Source organism: Pleurodeles waltl, chromosome 10 (genome assembly GCF_031143425.1).
Source record: "Pleurodeles waltl isolate 20211129_DDA chromosome 10, aPleWal1.hap1.20221129, whole genome shotgun sequence".
Classification (NCBI taxonomy): domain Eukaryota; kingdom Metazoa; phylum Chordata; class Amphibia; order Caudata; family Salamandridae; genus Pleurodeles; species Pleurodeles waltl.
The window spans coordinates 804,830,278-804,850,235 of record NC_090449.1 but is presented as its reverse complement, the minus strand read 5'-3'; the positions used below and the strand labels follow the sequence as shown (position 1 = coordinate 804,850,235).

Below are 19,958 nucleotides of genomic sequence, written 5' to 3'. Positions count from 1 at the left end.
GGAGAAAGTGGGAAGTATCTGTGGTTTCAAGTAAAAAAAAAAATTAAAAAAAACGTGGGGAAGGGAGCTTTCTCGGAGTGATAAGGTCGGTGGTCCTTGGAATTGTTATGATCCCTCAGTCAGTAGTAGGTGTGTGTAAGGTTGTACTCTCAGTTCCCCCATATACACTTTGTTAGTTGTACACAAACTCTGGAGTAGCGTCTGCTATATTTTCAGGGGCCCGGAGAATATAAGTTACCTCTACTTTAAAAGTCTGCAGTGGAAGGAAAAAAGGGAAGAAAATGCGTATTTTCTAAACGTTAAATTGGGCGAGGAGGAACCACTGCGTGGCTGAAGTTGACAAGGTTTTATTAATGTCCATTCAAGCTTCATAAAGTTTGTAAATTTAAAAAAATAGTGTATATATTAAAATTTAAATATGCATGTCCACAACTTGTATATTTATTATTTTTCTTTAAATCGACCTGTTTCATGAAGAGTGTTTTTTTAAAAGGCTGTTTTCATTTTCTGCAGATCGAGATCTATGAGAATCTCTATATTCAAATGAGCAAGTATGAAGACTACAAAATATTTGACAGCTGGTTTAAGGTAGACCTAAAACTTTTCAAAATGGGCCTTTTAAACATCATTAAGAAATGGAGCTGGATGTTTAAAGAACACCTTATAAGATTTGTAATTGACAGGTAAGTAAATTAATGACTTGTGGTATTGCTACTTTTGGTACCGTCTAATGTGCACTCCTAGCCCTCTAAATCTTTTAAATGCACTCCTATGCACGGTAGAGCTAGATGTAGACGTGTTACTATTCCAAACTTCCCTGTGAATTTATTTGAAACTTGAGTTTTCAGGCTTATCATTTTCGTTGTTTATTATCTCTTATCATTTTCTTGTCAGTGTGTTTTTTTCCATCATGTGGTTTTAACTTGGTTTGCTAGGTATATGTTTTCGTTCGTTTTCCCAATCCAGGCTTCTATCACTACTGGAACCGTGTAACGAAAGCAAAATGCGAAAGAACAAATCCTGACATGCATAAATAGCTAAGGAAAAAAACATTTTGAAATAAACTTTGTTGTAGTCAATCCTTTTCATTGTCCAGACAATGAAGGAGATTTGTGACCAAACTATTTAGTTAGAGAAAGCCTAAATGTCTGCAGAGAAACCCGGAAATTTGATAACCTCTAAAATAAATGAGACCAAACATCATTAAGGACGGTATTTGCAGGGTGTGATTTACATATGAACTCAACTGACCTTGGCAAGTAATTTTAAACAACAAGCTGGAAAACAAATCTTTATGTGGACCACTCACCTACAGCAGCGGCCCCTCAGCAATGGCAGAGAAGCGTCCCCCCACTGGCAAAGTGCCAGCAGCTAAAAAAAAAAATATATATATATGTTTTATTATTGTTTTATTTTTCCGCTGCTGGCTGAGCCAATGTGTGCAGGGAGCGGCAGGGCAGGCCATGGGAGGGGGGAAGGAAGAGTAGAGTGTACTTAAAAGTGCACATGTAAGTTTGGCTGGCCGTCTTAGACCCGCCAAACTGACAAGCGCACTTAGGTTTCCCAAACCCAGCTGTGTTGCACAGCCGGGTTCGAGAAACAGCACAGACTCCCATGCACCATGAGTGGTGGTGTAAGCCACTCAGACCAATCCTAGTGCTGCTCTCATGCTAGACATACCATGAGAGCAGCACCAGGATTGAGTGGGCAGCCTTTCCTGGTGTCCCAAGGACTGCTGGGACACCATCAGGAGCTGTAGAGAAGAGGAGCGAGGTGGTCTGCAGCATTGGTGGCAGGAGAAGTGCATTTAAAAAAAATTATTTCCCCATCACAGCCCACATCTCCCCCTTTGATATTTGCGGCAGCTGCCACTGCTGATCTACAATTCGGGAATGGCTCTAAGGTGTCTGTGAATGACAGATACATATTTCAGAAAGGTTTTTCTAATACTTCTGAGACTACAATCCATGTATAAAAGCTCATCTGTGTTGCACAGCCGGGTTGGAGAAACAGCACAAATTCACGTGCACTGTCTGAGTGCCGGAACAAGCCGCTGAGACCAATCCTAGTGCTGCTCTCATGCTAGGAATAGCATGAGAGAGCAGCACCAAGATTGCATGGGGAGCCTGTGCTGGTGTCCCAAGGACTGCTGGGACACCATCAAGAGCTGGTGAGAAGAGGGGCGAGGTGGCCGGCAACATTGGTGGCAGGAGAAGTGCGTTTTAAAAAAATATATATATTTCCCCAGTACCCCCGCAGCTCTCCCCCTTGATATTTGTGCTGGCTGGCACTGCTGATCTAAGATTAGGGAATGGCTCTAAGGTGTCTGTGAATGACAGATACATATTTCGGAAAGGTCTTTTGTAATACATCGGAGCCTGCGATCTATGTATAAAAGCTCATCTGTAATTTCCTTATTATTGGTTGAATTGTGGTGTCTCTAGTCATCTATAATAAAGAAATTGTGTACCTGCTTTTAAGCATGTGGGTTATTGGTTGAGGGGGTGGAAGCCGCACTCATGCAACCACCACAGTCCTTGGCAGGGTGAACCACAAAAGTCACTAAATTAACCTGTACTTAATCCTCTGGTAGCTGGACACAAAAGTAGTCTGGTTTGGGGTAGAAGCAATGCGTAAAGTAATTATGCAGCAAACAAACAGTAATGAAGTGAAAAAAGAAAATAAAACAAGAAAAATTCCAAACCACTTTACAAAAATAGATTTAATTTAAACAAAGCAATACCAGAACAAGAAAAATGTAATCAGTAGAACTGGAGATTTTAATTGTTAAAGTTTCAAGTGGAAATAGCGCATAAAAGCACCACTCGTGCATGAGAACAGGGGAAAGTCACAAGTTGAGGCCGACCATGATGGAACATGGGTCAGATACAATGACCAAACTAGTCCCACTGAAGAATTACCTTCTGACTCTGGCGCAAAGAGTTGCATTTGTGTTGGAGGAGGCTGTGAGGTGCAGGTAGAACAGGCTGGGCACGTTGTAGGTTGTTGGTGTTGTAGCTCAAAGAGGTAATTTAGAGTTACAGACAGTCATGCTATAGCTTTCATTTGATGGTCACTGCAGGCTGTTGTTGCTATAGTGTGAAGTGCAGCTCTCACGTTACCGGTTGTCACTGGCTGTTGCTGTACTGTGAAGAGCAGGTCTCACCAGAGCTTCACGTTGATGATCATAATCATTCGTGGCCACAAGACACCAAAACATCAAGAGTTTCACCTTTTCTTCTGGAGGCAAACAATCTGATGCAAGCCAAGGGTCCAGGACCTGGGAAGACACCCACTTGGGAGCAGGGACTCACTTCAGCAGAGGCCAAAAGTGTTTATGCAGGCCCAGTTGCACTTCCAGTTGCAGGAGGTAAGCTGGATAGTTGCAGGGAGGCTTTGAAGTTTGTTGTATCCCTTTAGCTCACACAAATCAGAAAACTTTCCCTTGGAAGCCATTCTGGTTAGCTTGTGATGAAGGTGAGGAGTTCCAGTCTTCTTTCTCAGAGAGCAAGGCAGTCCTATTGTAACTTCCACAGTTCCTGGAGGATTCTAATGAGTCGTTCTGGAGGTCAAATATTTATGCAAAAAGAACAGATAATGACGGGATGCTGAACAGTGTCAAACATTCACCCTCAATCAGAGATCTGGACCTAAATCCATAGTTTTTTTGCCCCCATGCCACTCCTATTTGGACCAAACCATATGAAAATCAGTCTGACCCTGTACTCCATGGGACAGTACAGCCCAAATTGCAAGGCCAGGTCCTCACTGAATAGGAAACAAGCAACCTGTGACCAGTTTCGACTAGCTCAAATATTTATACCTGGTGGCATGCCTTGTGTAGAGGGACTCCCTGTCCTACCCCCACATCTGGTTCTGGAAAGGTCTTCTCCTTCACCTGTTAAAGATCCAATACTATCTGGAGGTATATACAACATGGCATGCCTGTTGTCAGGTTCCTTTGTGGGAAAAGGAGGCAAGGCCCTTTGAAGAAAAAGTGGGACTAGGTACAGCCCCTCTCCAGTCATCCTGTCGAAATGACCCGTGCTAATCAACACTTTGTGCTATTCCATGGATGCAATACAGAAACACCAATAGCAGAGATATTCACAGTCATGTGGCCCAGCACCCTGGCAGAAGGCAGAAATGGTTGGGTGAAGAAAATCCCAACTCTCTAAATATGGCATTTCAGAATTGTATCTTCAAATCTGACTTCACCATTAAAACAGATTTTAAATTACAATTTGTTTGAGTGTAAACAACATATCTCTACCTGCTTCCAATCTAAAGTTAGCACTTACTAAATGTAATAAGGTACCTCAGTGTGAACCTATAAGAGGGATAGGCCTTACAAGAGTGAGAAATTACTTTAGGAGTTTTCCTGGATATGTGAAACATAGACCCACATGTTCTACTTTTTCAATATAATTCACCCTACACTATGAGCCTTTAGGGCCAAACTTAGGGTTAACTTATATGTGGTTAAAAGGGAGGTCTAGGTCTAGCTTAAGATCTGTTTTGTCAGATCAAAATAGCAGGTTTTACAACTGCACCCCAGGCTGTAGTGGCAGGCCTGTGAAATGTTTTAAAAGGCTACTTTAGTAGGTGGCACAATGAGTGCTGCAGTCCCACTAGCAGCATTTGTTTTATAGGCCCTAGCTACAAGTACCATTTACTAGGGACCTACAAGTAAACTAAATGTGCCAATTAGGTACAGTCCCTTTTTACCAGGTTTTAGGGAGAGAGCACTGGTTAGTGGGGGGAAAAGTGCAGAGAGTCCTAATGTCAACAAAAACGGGTTCAGCAACAGAAGCCAATAATCTGGGGTTGATCCTGCAAAAGGACCATGTCCTACTCTCCTCAATTATGATGTTATTACAGTTGAGTACTGACATCACAGTGCCTGAGAGGTAGTTTGCATATCATAATTACAGTTGTAGCTTCAACAGGGAAAACAGGATCTGGCTTTTCTCTCTTCTAATAGGTTTCTCTTAAATGAAAATATGATTGGCAGGAATGAAATATTTATGGTAGCGTGTTTATTTTATCCATGCTAAGATAATTACAGGAAACATAACAGCTCTGCATGTTTCTACACTATCCGAGTCACAACATTCTTATGTCTTATATACATTAAACAAGTTGTAATATCCTTTTGTAAAAAATGACTAACTGTTTTTCATGTGTTCAATTTTACAGCACAGAATCAGCTTTTATTCTTCTTGTCTGCAGTGTTGATGAAAGTGCAAGACACTAAGGATTTATGTGGTTTTTGGAAAGTGTAATACCATGTCCAGGCATTATAGGGAGTCAAATACCATCTGCTGTATATTCAAAGGATATTGCAAGTCACCTCAGAGATCCATGACTTAATAAAGTAACTCTGCCTTTGGCCTCATTCCTCTATATGGTACCAAAAAGTCCTCAATAACTTGTGATTTCCTTATAATGTATAGCGGGGGTACTTTATTCCATACATGGTTTCTGTTCTGTGCAAATATATCACACTCTAGCCTGAGCCATAGAGTGTAAAGCTAAACAGCTATAGGAGTAAAACGACTTACGCAAAACTATTTTACTGCTGCTTACCATAAAGATCTCACCATTAAAAATGTTGTATTGTAATTTAGAAAAAAGTACCGGTTCATGCACATAAAATAGAACTGCATTGCACATCCTATGCAGTCTGAAATACTGGAAATGCTATTACAGCTAGGTGAGAAACAAGTGTAAAGTTTTTAGCCATGTTATAGCTCATTAGTATTTTAATTTTTAATTAGTTAAAACTATTCAAAACAGCAAGAATTTCTATAATTAGAAGAACATTTTTGAATAGAAACATATGAACTTGTTATAACTCTGTATGGAATCTGCATCTCGATTCAACATCACTGCCATTCTAGCAATTAATTTCTCCACATCCAGCTTAATCATTTTTACAGATCACAAAGGTAATACTATACACAGACATACACATACACCTACAGACATACACACACCTCCATACTTACATAAAACTAATTATAATTAAAAGGAAAAAAGGCTAGAGTCGAAAAATAGTAAACGCCATGTGAAGGTCTTTTTCTGCAATAAAAAATTTAAATGTTATGCACCTATTTTAAGTTAGAGCTATTACTAAAAAGCAACAAGAAAAAAAAGTTTTCAGTGAATCTAGAGCAAGTTTATGTTTGCATTGTTGGACCAGGCCCTTTTTGCAGGGTCATTCCCAAATTGTTGCCTCCTTCCTCATATTTTTTTCTGACCGTTTTTTGTTGGCTTTAGGACCCTGGGCACGTTATCACTGCTAACCAGGGCTAAAGTGCATATGCTTTCTGTCTAAATTGTACTGGTGATTGGTTTATCGCTGATTTGATTCACTAGTAAGTCCCTACTAATGTGCACTAGAGGTGCCCAGGGTCTGTAAATCAAATGCTACTAGTGGGCCTGCAGCACTGATTGTGCCACCCACATGAGTAGCCCTGTTCTAGTTTCCTTCCAGTTATTTTTCTTGATTGGAAGTCTGACATTTTATCTTGTGGTGTTTTTCTTCTGTTCCAGGGAGTTCCTGTTATAGAGTTTTTTTTTCCCCTTTGGGGGTTTTCCTCTGGGACTCCTTCTGGAGGGCACGGACTGCCTTTTGACGTACCATTGTCAGCAGCACCATGGCTACCAGAAAGAGCCGCCCTTACCTTGGCCAGAGCAGGCCCTACAAGAATTGAGGTCATTCTTAATTTCCAGCTGACCAAAATCTTAAGCGACGGGTAGACCGTGACAGATCGCAGCACCAAGAGAACCAGTTTTTTTCAAGCATTATGGAGAATACTTCAACAGCTGCTGCAGAAACAAACCAGTCGCTACTCATAATCACCCAACAACAAGCCCAGGAACTGCAACAATTACGAACTGAAAATGCGTCTTTACCACAAGCCTTGGTTTCCCAAACAACAGATGTTCCCACCGTTTCTGCTACCATGGCACACTTTTCAGCGGATCCCAACAAATTGCTTGAATTACTTGGTACCCTGACAGTCGATTTTGCATTTCGACCATCACAGTTTGTGCAAGATAAAACCAAAGTAGGATACTTAATTAGTGGTCTGTCTGGTCCTGCTTTAGCCTGGGCGACTCCTTTGGTAGCCTCAATTGATTCTGTGTTGTCTGACTATTCAGCTTTTGTTGCTGCCTTTAAGCAAATATTTGAATGTCCTAGACTTGAGTCTTCTGCAGAAGAAACTTTGTGACATTCAGCAGGGTACCCAGGATGTCCTACAGTATATTACACGTTTCAGACAACTGGCAGCAGAAACTACTTGTGTAGAACGTACTCTTGTAACACTTTCGTAGAGGTCTTCAAGAGGAAATAAAGGACGGACCTGTACATTCAGCTAGGGTGGCAGATTTTAAAGGTTTAATGGACTTAGCACTCTCCATAGAGTATCTTCTAAATGAATGCAGTTTGGAGAAGAGAAAGAATTGTGGACCATTTCATTCAGGGAACCTATGTACCATCATTTATCGGTCCGAAGAGTCTCAACCTGAATTGAGAGGAGCTGCTGAGGAGGAACCTATGCAATTAGACACAGCTCGTGGTCCCTTAACTGCTAGTGAGTGTGAAAATAGATGAAGGAAAGGATTGTGCCCAGTTCGTCCTGTAAAGTCTCCGGGAAACACCAATTCCCTTCCTCTGTGAGAAGGGAGGGGACAGGATTCTCTAAGATGCCTTCTATTTGTGCTTCTAAAGAAGATCCAACTTCCCTCTATTTTTCTCCATTACAAAGCAGTTTCCTGATGGTCGGAAAGAAAGTGCGTTGGCATTATTAGACTGTGGAGCTAGTAGAATATATCTGGACGAGGCATGTGCTAAGGAACAAAAGAAAATCCTCAATTGTCTAAGGGCATTCCAGAACAAGTTCATACAGTTGATGGATCTCTTTTAGCTTTCAGTCCTACCTTATCTTTACGCTTTGGAAAACATCAGGAACATGTCTCTTTTGATCTGATCTCCTCACCTAATCATACAGTCATCCTAGGAATACCCTAGTTTACACAGCATAATCCTTATATCAATTGGGAAACCAGAACTATTTATCTCGCTTCCCAATTTTGTCAAGACCATTGCTATTCCTCAGGCACATATTGGTCACTAAAGAACATGTTATCAACATCACAAGAAGTAGGTTGCCCCATAAACTCCATCCAAGGGGTACCCAGTCATTATTTGGAAAATGCAGACATGTTTCAAAAACTCACAAAACCAGTAGTACATCCACATAGAAAATATGACTGTGCCATTCCTTGGGACATGGTGCTGTGGTACCCTTTGGTAGAATGTACTCTTACTGAACCTGAAAAGAAGATACTCAAAGAATATCTACAAGAAAATATACAGAGTGGCCTGATTGCACCACCTTCTTCCCCCGCTGGGGCTCCCCTCTTTTTTTGTCCCTAAAAAGACGATGGATCTACACCCCTGTATAGACTTTCGTGGACTGAATAAGATTACCATAAAGGACCGGTATCCGCTACCTCTTATAAAAGATATTTTGGAAGCAGTCAGAGGGGCACAAATATTTACTAAGTTAGACCTTAGGGGAGCCTACCATCTTCTAAGAATAAAGGAAGGTGATGAATGAAAAATCGCGTTTCGCACACCCTTTGGTCATCATGAATATTGTGTAATGCCCTTTGGTCTAACCAATGCCCCCTCTTTTTTTCAGAGATTCATGGCTTCAGCGTTTTCCGACCTTTTAAATCAGACTGTAGTTATATACCTAGATGACATCCTAATATTTTCTAGACATTTAGAACATCACACCATGCCTGTACTTCAAGTTCTAGACAGACTCCGGCAACACCAACTCTATTGTAAACCTGAAAAATGTGACTTGACTTTGAAAAGACTGAGGAAAATATTTAGGGTATCCTATTAGTCAAGTTGGTATTACTACAGAGCCAGAGAATGTTCAGGCCATCCTAGACTAGCAGTCTTCGCTCAACAAACCAGCCAAATCACACAAACTCTTAAAGAGAATTTACAGAATGGTTTTGTCTAGACAGAAGTTGCTGAAACCACATTTCAAAACCTAAAACGTGCTATCACACAAGTTCCTATATTACGGCATCTGATTCCATCAAGCAATTGATTGTAGTCACTGAGCTATAGGAGCCGCATTGTTACAAAGACAAAACAATGATGGGTTAGAACATTTTCTATCTGTCCCATGTGTTATCTGATTCAGAGCACAATTACTCAGTTTTGGAAATAAAACTTCTTGCTCTAAAAACAGCATGTAATGAGTGTAGACAATTCCTTATGGGATCAAGGGAACCATTTGGAGTCAGAACAGACCATTGAAATTTACAGTGTCTACAAAACTTTCAATGTCGGAACAGTCGCCAAGCCAGTTGGGCTTTTTTCTTTAGTCAATTTGACTTCTATATAACCTATATACCCGGTTCTCAAAATATTCTGCCAGACGCCTTGTCACGATGCAATCCTGAAAGTATCAATCCTCCTTCACAATACCTCATTGAAACAGATAAAGTTATTGGACTAGTACAGTCTTTTCTTGATAAAGTATGGTCTGAGTATTCAACCCTCTCTGAACTTGAAATGAAAGACCTATTTCCAAATTTACCTAATGTTAAGGGGTATTAGGGGGGCGTGGCCAAGATGGCGGCCGGAGCGGACGCTTGAGCTAAGAGCTCCGCTCTCGGCCCACCAAAATCTTCCGTAATCCTGTTCCCTGCGATGCCCGATATTAATCCACGCAATGGGTAAAGACCCCTACACAAGTAAGGCCGCTGCAAGCTTTGACTAAAAATAAAGCCGACCGCTCGGGATCAACGTGGCTGACGCGAGCGCTGGAGGGGCCTGGGCCGCAGGCCCCGTCTGGGCGGTAAGCGCGGATCATCGCTGTGCGCGAGCCTCCTGAGGCCCTGCCTGTGCTCGCCCCTCGCTACCTGGGGGGGGCAGTTCGGGCCGGCGGGCCGTGTGCGTCCAGCGCGGAGCCCCCCAAGGTGATACGCTGTTCATGCTGCAGCCTACCTGAACCCTCCGGAGCCGGGGGAGCCTGGTCCGTGCTGCCCGGAATGGGAGCGGACGCCGCCGGTCCCCGGTGCCGCCTTCCGGCCCCCCATCTGGGCCTACTCCCGCCGTGGCAGCGACCGGGATCAGGACTCTCGGGTCGCGGATGCCCAAGCCTGGGCCCCCCTGGGGGTGCCGCCGAGGGAGCGGTGACCGCGTGCAAGCTCGCGGAGTCGGCGGCTCACCCCCCTGTGGAGAGATGCGACTGTGCCACCCTCAGAGGGGCAGAGGAGCGGAACGGGCTATACGGTAGCCCCCGAAGCACAACAACAAAATAATTATATATTTTAAAAAAATGCGCCATAAACCCAAGTGAAACCACTTCCCCCTACAAAAAGAGTCATAAACCCAGGTTGAAACAAACAGGATACCACCTGTCCTCCCAGAGTCCAACATACGGAAATAGGTACAAGGCGCAAAGCGTACACACGTCTGGACAGGAAGCCTAATAACTGCTTCTTCACTATCAGGACATCACGTTGGATTGGGAGGCTCAACCTGCTATTCCTCAAACATTTGTAGAGTGAAATAAGTAAAGTGGAAACGGAACAGAAGTTGGTCCAATGAACAGGAGGCTCAATTGACAATATAAATTTACCCCCACAATTGGTCCTGGATAACTTATCAACTCACCAGGTACGCAGCGTGCATGATACACAGCTTCGCGCTGGCTGTCCAGTACTCGGTAACTAATGGCGGAACGCCCCCACTCACAGGCAAATAAGCCCATACCAAGCATCATAGAGGAACAAGCTCTTTGGAATCTACAAGAGTGACATAATCAAGGTGGCTCGTACAACCTGCAAGGTAGTCCGCACCTACGAAATTAATCAGAGTAAGACACCAGCATATCCTGCATTCTACAGGCAAATTTAACCGACATTAGCCTCAACGAGCAATCCAGCAGTGACCGCTGACAACAATGGTCAAGCCAAAACCCCCCAAACCGGGGAGCCACATGGATGGTGGTAACCCACCCTCTGCAAGCGAACCCGACGCACAAACTGCAACACTTCACCAGGTGAACAAAACACTGCGTACCCATTCTCTGCAATTTTACAAACTTTTACAGGCAATAATGGACACCAAATCCTCACTGGAGGGCAAAATTGACACAGCGGTCATGGAGGTTTCACTACTTCGCGCAGACCATTGCAAACTATCAGACAGGGTCAACAACACAGAATTAGCCTTAAAAACTGTCCAATCGCAGACATGAGAACTAAAATTAAACAAATGGAAATGACGCTACTACAACGCAAGACCGAGGAAGCGGAGGGCCGCTCCAGGCCTAATAACATTAGATTCCTCGGTATAACAGAACGAAAAGAAACACCCAACGCTTAGGAATTCCTAGAGAACTGGCTTAAAAACATAATGGACACACAAGACTCCACTAAAATACCAGTGATAGAAAGAGCGCACAGAATCCCCGGCAGACCTCAGTGGCCAGGTGCTCCTCCTCGCCCTCTGATAGCGCGTTCCTAGATTACAGAGACCTTGTACTCCAACATTTTCGAACTACAGGCACAGTCAGCCTGGAGAATAGCAAAGTCACTGCCTACCCAGACTACACAATGGAAGTACAATGTAAAAGAGCATCATACTTCAAAATCAAACAAATATTGCGTGAGCACAAAATCACTTACTCACTTATGTTCCCAGCTCGCCTCCGAATAATAATGGATGAAAAAACTCTTATGTTCCCAAACCCCTGAAGACGCATGGACATGGTTACATGCTAAGGGCCTAGCCGAACCGTCCAACGAAGATACAGCAAAAGATGAATGGATCACTCCCAGCTCTAAGAAAAAGAAAAGGAAAAGCACTGCAGCACGTCCAACTAAATCACAAATGGCGGCAGATCAAGCAAAAATCATGAGTGACACTAGCATATTTACGCGCCTACCACCAGACACTAAAGATGAAACAGATTTAAACGAAAGTGGCTCATTGTACAGTGGGTCCAGCTCCTCTCTCTCCCAGTTAGTGGGTGGCCCTGACCTTACCCAACGCCTGGCGGACAAAGTCTAAAGACTTGCAGAAGATATGTGGACAGAACTCTCCAGTCCTAGGACAATAGGGGCCTCACCCGCTCCCATCCAACATGCGGGAGCGGACACACATGGGCAACCCACAACGTGACCAGACCAGGCACAGATTTTAAAAGTCGCAAGAAACCAAAGCCAGATGACACGAACACTTCCAGGGTTGTCGCAGTGGAAAGAAGCATAGCGAGGGTGGGCTTGCAAAGTGCCTGGCACCAGTTAATCCACGTCCCCCACCACCTGGACGGTACCCGAATGGAACTGAACTGTACAGACTTACGGTCGATATCATCTTGCAAGGGGATCGGCATGGGGGGGGCGACTATGAGGGCAGGCTTTCGTGGGGGGCTCACGGCGGGGATGGCGGGCACAGATCGGGGGCTTCTTGCGCAATGTGGATATGCAGTGTTTACATTATAATATACAATGCACAAGGAGTCTATAACATACTAACTTGGAATGTGAAGGGTATGGCGGGAATGTCCAAATGTAATAGAGTATACGCCACTTAAAACGCCATCACATCCACATTGCCATATTGCAAGAAATGCATCTCACACCAGAAGACATTAAACACATAAGGAAGAAATGGGCGGGACTAATATATGGATCAGGGACATCAACTTTTGCAGGAGGAGTACTGATTTGGATAGCCCCTGGGGTCCCATACATAGCAGAACACACCACAACAGATAAAGATGGCAGGTTTATACAAATAGTAGGCTCTCTAGATGGTGAAAAGCTAGTAATTAATGGGATATACGTCCCGAATATCAAACAGGGCGAGTTCCTTCGCAACACGATCTCACACTTATCTAATGATTTGACCGCACCCAGCATATGGGGGGGGACATGAACTGTGTCCCACAAATATATATGGATAGGTCATACCCCCCACTGGTGGCCGCCCCAGTAAGAAAAAACTCTGAGATGCTACAATCATGGATAGCAGACCGTCGCCTAATAGATGTATGGAGACAACTGCACCCCCAAGAAAGGGAATACTCGTACCACTCCCCTGTACACCTGTTACATACCTGTATAGAATTAATGCTCAGTTCACAGGACTTAGAGCACAGAATCACGAGCGCAGAATACACTGCAAGGGTTATCTCAGACCATAGCCCATTGGTTGTTCACATTAAATGGGGTAGACCGCATGCTTGTATCCCAACCTGGCGTCTCCAACCAAGATTGCTGCAGGATCCCCCTTTTAGAAAAGATATAGCTACTCATATTTTACCCTAAACCATGGGACTACAAGCTCTAGAGCAAATGAATTGGACACACAGAAGGTGGTCCTAAGGGGCACATGTATATTGATGGCTGTGGGAATACGACAAACACTGATGCTGGAGCTCCGTCAGCTAGAGCGGGATGTCAGAACAGCAGAGTGTACACAAGCAGAGGACTCCACCGTAGTGACAGATCTTAATAGACTACGAACAGAATGGTGCAAGGCGGATTGGCGTCTAAGGCAGTATGACTACCGTCATTGTCTGGCTCATGCACACGCAGAAGGTGATAGACCTGGTAGATTGTTGGCATGGCTGCTAAAGAATGAAAGTCGTAATTCCCCAATTGGGGCAATCCGCCTCGATACGGGGATAGTAGTAAACACCCAAGTGGAAATAAATAACGCCTTTAAAGAGTATTACAGCACACTATACAGGGCCCCACCCCTCCATCAACAGAACAGTTAAACGAGTTCTTCAATGGGATAGAATTAAATCGCTTAACCCCAGATCATGTGGAGGATTTAGAAAAGCCGATAGATCTGGCGGAGATACAGCTAGCTTCGCAACAAATAGCGCACGGTAAAGCACCATCAATGATGGCATTCCCATAGAGTACTATAGTACATTCTCTGCACAAACAATAACCCCATATCTGGAAATGCTGACTGAGGCCTTGAAACTCTGTCAGCTTCCCGCCACTTTAAGGGAGGCACTGATAGCGGTACTACCCAAGTTAGGCAGAGACCCATTAGATGTACGCTCATATAGACCATTATCCCTGTTAAACACAGACTGTAAGTTGCTTGGCAAAATCCTGGCAAATCGGCTGCTCCCATGGGTGTCAGACATAGTCCTCGAAGATCAGTCCGGTTTCATACCAGGCCGCAGTACTTTTACCAACATACGGAATCTACTGCGACTAATGGCAAATACCCCAGAGGGCGAATATAGTCAAGTAGCAGTATCATTAGATATTGAAAAAGCGTTCGACACTCTGGGATGGCCCTTTCTTATAGAAACTCTAAACTGCATTGGATTTGGTAAGAAATACATAAGCTGGGTTAGGATCTTGTACTCTAGCCCAACAGTGAGAGTCAAGACAGGCGATATAATATCTGAGAAGTTCCCCATAGAAAAGGGCACCAGACAGGGTTGCCCTCTCCATTGAACCAATAGCCGCCCGGCTACGCTCATTGGCTCTGGCATGGGGCATCCTGGATGGACACACGCATCGCATAGTGTCACTATAAGCAGACGCCGCATTATTATTTTTACGAAATCACTCAGAATCTCTACCTGACTTGCTGGGGTTACTACACAAATTCGGTGTGGTGTCTGGGTTAAAGGTAAATTGGTCAAAATCCTGCTTATTCCCTATGCGACCGGTACCCGAAATACACTGTTTGACTTCCAGCCCGGGGGACCTGAAATAGTGCCACACCACTTTTAAATACTTTGGAATAAATGTATATCATGATCCACTGGATCTCAAAGATGGAAACCTGGGCCAAGTGATACGCTCCGTCAGATGGAAACCTGGGGCCCAGGTCGTGGAGGGCTTTGTGTGCGTGGGTGAGGAGTCGGAACGTGATTCTCTTGTTGATGGGGAGCCAGTGCAGGTCTTTCAGGTGTCCGGAGATGTGGCTGTGACGGGGGATGTCCAGGATGAGTCGTGCGGAGGCGTTCTGGATGCGTTGGAGTCTTTTCTGCAGTTTGACTGTGGTTCCGGTGTAGAGGGTGTTACCGTAGTCCAAACGGCTGGTGACCAGTGCCTGGGTGACCATTTTCCTGGTTTCGGTGGGGATCCATCGGAAGATCTTTTGGAGCATGCGTGGGATGTTGAAGCATGATGATGAGACGGCATTGACTTGTCTGGTCATCGAAAGGGAGGAGTCCAGGATAAAGCCCAGGTTGCGTGCGTGGTCTGTTGGTTTGGGCGCGCTGCCCAGGGCGGGGGGCACCAGGAGTCGTCCCAAGCAGAGGGAGATGGTCCAAGGATGAGGACTTCCGTCTTGTCTGAGTTCAGTTTCAGGCGGCTGTTCATCATCCACTCAGCTACGTCTTTCATCCCTTCGTGGAGGTTGGTTCTGGCGGTGGCTGGGTCGTTGGTGAGGGAGAGGATCAGCTGGGTATCATCGGCATAGGAGATGATGTTGAGGTTGTGTTGGCGTGCGATGGCTGCGAGGGGGCTCATGTAGACGTTGAAGAGGGTGGGGCTGAGTGATGATCCTTGTGGTACGCCGCAGATGACTCCGGTGGCCTTGGATCTGAACCGGGGGAGGCGGACTCTCTGGGTTCTTCCGGCGAGGAATGAAATGATCCAATCTAGGGCCTTCTCTTGGATTCCGATGTTGCTGAGGCGCTGTACTAGGGTGTGGTGGCAGACCGTGTCGAACGCTGCGGAGAGGTCTAGGAGTATGAGGGCCGCTGTTTCCCCGTTGTCGAGCAGGGCTCGGATGTCGTCAGTGGCTGCGATGAGGGCGGTCTCGGTGCTGTGGTTGGCTCGGAAGGCGGATTGCGAGTGGTCGAGGGATCCGTTCGTCTCGAGGAAGGCAGCGAGCTGTCTGTTGACGGTCTTCTCGATGACTTTGGCAGGAAACGTGAGGAGCGAGATGGGGCGGTAGTTCTTGAGGTCGGTGGGGTCTGCTGATGGTTTCTTCAGGAGGGCGCTGAGTTCGGCATGCTTCCAGCTCTCCGGGAAGGTGGCTGTGTTGAAGGAGCAGTTAATGATGTCCCGGAGTTGGGGGTGTGATGACGGAGTCGGCCTTGTTGAAGACGTGGTGAGGGCATGGATCAGATGGTGATCCTGAGTGGATGGTGTTCATCGTGTGGGTGGTGTCTTCGGGGCTGACTGGGGTCCAGGCGCGGAGGGTGGTGGTGGGGGGCGTCTGTTCGGTGGTTGGGTGCGTGGTCTGTGCGCCGAAGCTGTTGTGTATGTCGGCTATCTTGCAGTGAAAGAACGAGGCGAGTGAGTCGCAGAGTTCTTGTGAGGGAGTGATGTTGTTGTTTCCGGCGCTGGGGTTGGAGAGCTCTTCGACGATGCTGAAGAGTTCCTTGCTGTTGTGTGCGTTGTTGTCTAGTCGTTCCTTGAATGCTGTCCTCTTGGTGGTGTGGATCAGCTGGTGGTGTTTGCGGGAGGCGTGTTTGAGGGCGTTCATGTTGTCTGTTGTCGGGTTTTTTCGCCAGGCTTTCTCGAGGGTGCGGCAGTTCTTTTTGGAGTTCTTGAGGTCGTCGTTGAACCAGGGGGCTGTATTGCTTTTGGGCCTGTTGGGATGGTTTTTCAGGGGTGCGAGGTCGTTGGCGCAGTTGGTGATCCACTGTGTGAGGTTGTTGGCTGCTTGGTTGGGGTCCGTTGAGTTGGCGGGAGGGTTCTGGCGCAGTGCTGTGGAGAGCTGGTCGATGGTTACCTTGTTCCAGCTCCTGCGGGGAACCTGTTGCTGGTGGTGGTGAGTTGTGGTTTTTCTGAAGCTGAAGTGGACGCAGCTGTGGTCTGTCCAGTGGAGTCCTGTGGAGTGGCTGAAGGAGATGTGCTTGCTGGAGGAGAAGAATGGGTCAAGCGTGTGTCCGGCGTAGTGGGTGGGGGTGTTCACCAGTTGCTTGAGTCCGAGGTTGGCGAGGTTGTCTAGCAGGGTGGTGGTGTTGATATCGCTGTTGCTCTCCAGGTGGAAGTTGAGGTCCCCTAGGAGGATGTAGTCAGCGGAGGGGAGGGCGTGTGGGCTGATGAAGTCTGCGATGTCTTCGCTGAATTGTGTGCGGGGTCCCAGGGGTCTGTAGATGAGGGTGCCTCTGAGTGTGGTCTTGGGGTCGGTGTGGATCTGGAAATGAAGATGTTCGGCGGCTGTGAGGGTGTCGTCGGAGCTGGTCGTGATGTGGATGGTGTTCTTGTGGACGATGGCGATGCCGCCTCCTGTCTGGTTGGCGCGGTCCCTCCGGGTGATCTTGTATCCGTCCGGGATGGCGAAGGCTATGTCGGGCGCTGAGGAGGCGTTCATCCAAGTTTCTGTGAGGAAGGCGACGTCTGGGGATGTGGTGTCGAGCAGGTTCCAGAGTTCCACTGCGTGTCTGTGGACGGAGCGGGTGTTGAGCAGGATGCACTTCAGGTGGTTGCTGCTGGTGCTTGGCTTGGCGGGTGCGGTCCGGGTCCGGATGCAGGAGAACTTGCTGGATTGGCAGGTGAAGGGCCCGTGGGTGCGTCTAGGGCTGGCTCTGCAGCAGCTGGGGATCCGGCTGGTGTTGATTGCGATGAGAGTGGCCGCGTTGTAGGTCTTGCGGATGGGCTGGCCTCTGCGGGGGCCAGGGGGTCTGGCGCTGGGTGTGGGCCTAGCGCGGACGGGGGCAGACGGGCTTGCCTTAGGCGCGCCTTTGGCGAGCAAGCGGCGCGGACGCTGCGCGGCCTCCATATGAGTGGGAGAGGGAGGGAGGAGCAGATGGGAGGTGGGAGCGGGGCGGCCAATGGGGTGTGAGGGGGGCGGAGCTACGGGACGCAGCGGCGGGAAACGGGCGGCGAGGGGGAGACGCGGTGCTGAGGGAAATAGAAAAATAAAGGACCACAATCTGGGCAAAAAAGGTGAGGGGAACAATTCAAGGCAGCAAAAGACACAGGTATAATGGGGGCGAAATACAGGCACTCACTCGTGGGAACAGAAGAGAAGGAGGTACAATCCAGGCAGCAAACAGACACAGGTACACTGGGGGCGAATCTAGGCACTCACTCGTGGGAACAGAAGAGAAGGAGGGCACTGGCATTCGACGCAGGCAGAAGAATACAGCAGCGGTCAGCGGTCACACAGGGGGCTGAGTGGCGGTGAGGGGAGCGACCTGCCTGGTAAACAGGGTCAGAGGTCTCTCGTGCATGTTCCCCCAAATGCAACAGAGTTGCCCTAGGTGCGGCGCTGTAGAAGCTACCTTTTTTCATATGACGTGGGAATGTCCACCAATTCAGCGCACATGGAATGATATAATAAATTTGTTGTCTGAGTGGACTGATACCCCAATGTCCCATAACCCCGAGCTATGCCTTCTGGGTATAGGGGCAAGATCTAAAAAGCGGAAGCAGACACACAGATGCATAGCAGTAGCACTAGTGATGCATAGACGCCTGATAGCTATGCATTGGAAAGCACCCAGCGCGCCTAGCATACACCAGTGGCAAACGGAGTTGTTACGCTGGGCATAGGCAGAAGAACATACATTGCAATTACTTCAGGACACGGAGATCCAGGTCAAGGGTGTAGAGACCTGGAGCTCCTTTGTGACACTTTTAGAAGGCAAAGATGATAAATTACGCCCCTGAATAGACGTCACAAACAGATAACAACTAACAATCATAGTACATACTTGGAATGATGACACAATTAGCACACTAGCAAATTCAGGGTGGAAGCCACACAGAACGCAAGAACTGTAACCGCAGGAATAACAGGTAACATCTTGGCAGACGCGTTGTGACACAAGCGCATCTCGCAATATATTAGAGCACATGGATGGAAGGACATAAATGCACTTTCCATTGTTGCTGGCCCGGGCGTGGAGACCCCAGTCCACAGTCACGCTCACCTCGTTGGCTTTGCCCCTCGTGCCTGTATGAATTCTGGACCGCCCCTGCATGTCCGGACCCGAAATCATTCCAAGAACACATATCATCCCAGCCCGGAGGATGATGAAGGATCTGCTCGAGCACGGCTAGTGCGCAACTCTCCCCCCCCCCCCCCCCATCCTCTCCTCCAGCGCGTACACTCATTCTGACCTCTCTTGACCTCAACCTCTTTTTTCTTCCTTCTCATCTTTAGTCCTTTTGCATTCTCTTTGTATTCTCCTTGTTTTTTACATATGTTACGAGTTACATAATGATTATTATGTGCATAATGTTTCCAAAACCCTTACCTACATGACAAATGGTAAATGTACTGTTAACATGTGAAACTAAGAGGGATAAATATTGAAACATGGAAATAACTGGGCGATTAAGCAAACTTGAACACACTGTAACTTCCTTTTTTGGCATTGTTGGTATAATAACAATAAACATATTAAAAGGTTAAGGGGTATTACTTCTATAAAAATGTGTTGTCCCTTCCAAGACAGTTCAAATGAAAGCACTACAAATGTGTCATGACTTCCCTGTGGCAGGTCATCGTGGTATCGAAGCTACACAGGAACTACTCCTTCATTCCTTTTGGTGGCCTACACTAAAAGACGCCAAGAGTTATATGTGACTTCTTGTCCCATCTGTGCTCAAACTAAAATACCCCATACCAAGCTAGTAGGACTGCTTCGACCTTTACCTGTTCCACCAGCCCCTTGGCATACAGTATCAACTGATTTCATGTGTTCCTTACCTCCCTCAGCAGGAAATCGAATTATAATAGTGACCGTGGATTCATTTACTAAGATGACTCATTTTATTGCTCTAAAGAAACTACCCACTGCATTAGAATTAAGTCAAATTTTTATACAGGAGATCTTTCGTCTTCATGGTCTCCCTCAAGTCATTATTTCCCACCGTGGCCCTCAATACATTTCACGCTTTTGGAAATATTTTTGTGAAACCCTACACATCGAGGTGACCTTATCATCTTGTTATTA

The 19,958-nt window shown here is 46.4% G+C and overlaps 1 protein-coding gene across 1 annotated transcript in view; it reads left to right on the top strand.

The window, feature by feature from the left end:
- DNAH11 (dynein axonemal heavy chain 11) overlaps nt 1-19,958 on the top strand; it is a 2,866,633-nt gene that overhangs the window by 738,685 nt on the left and 2,107,990 nt on the right. The window contains exon 17 of the mRNA XM_069211469.1: nt 514-683. Within this exon, the coding sequence (XP_069067570.1) occupies nt 514-683 (170 nt within the window). The remainder of the gene's footprint in view (nt 1-513; nt 684-19,958) is intronic.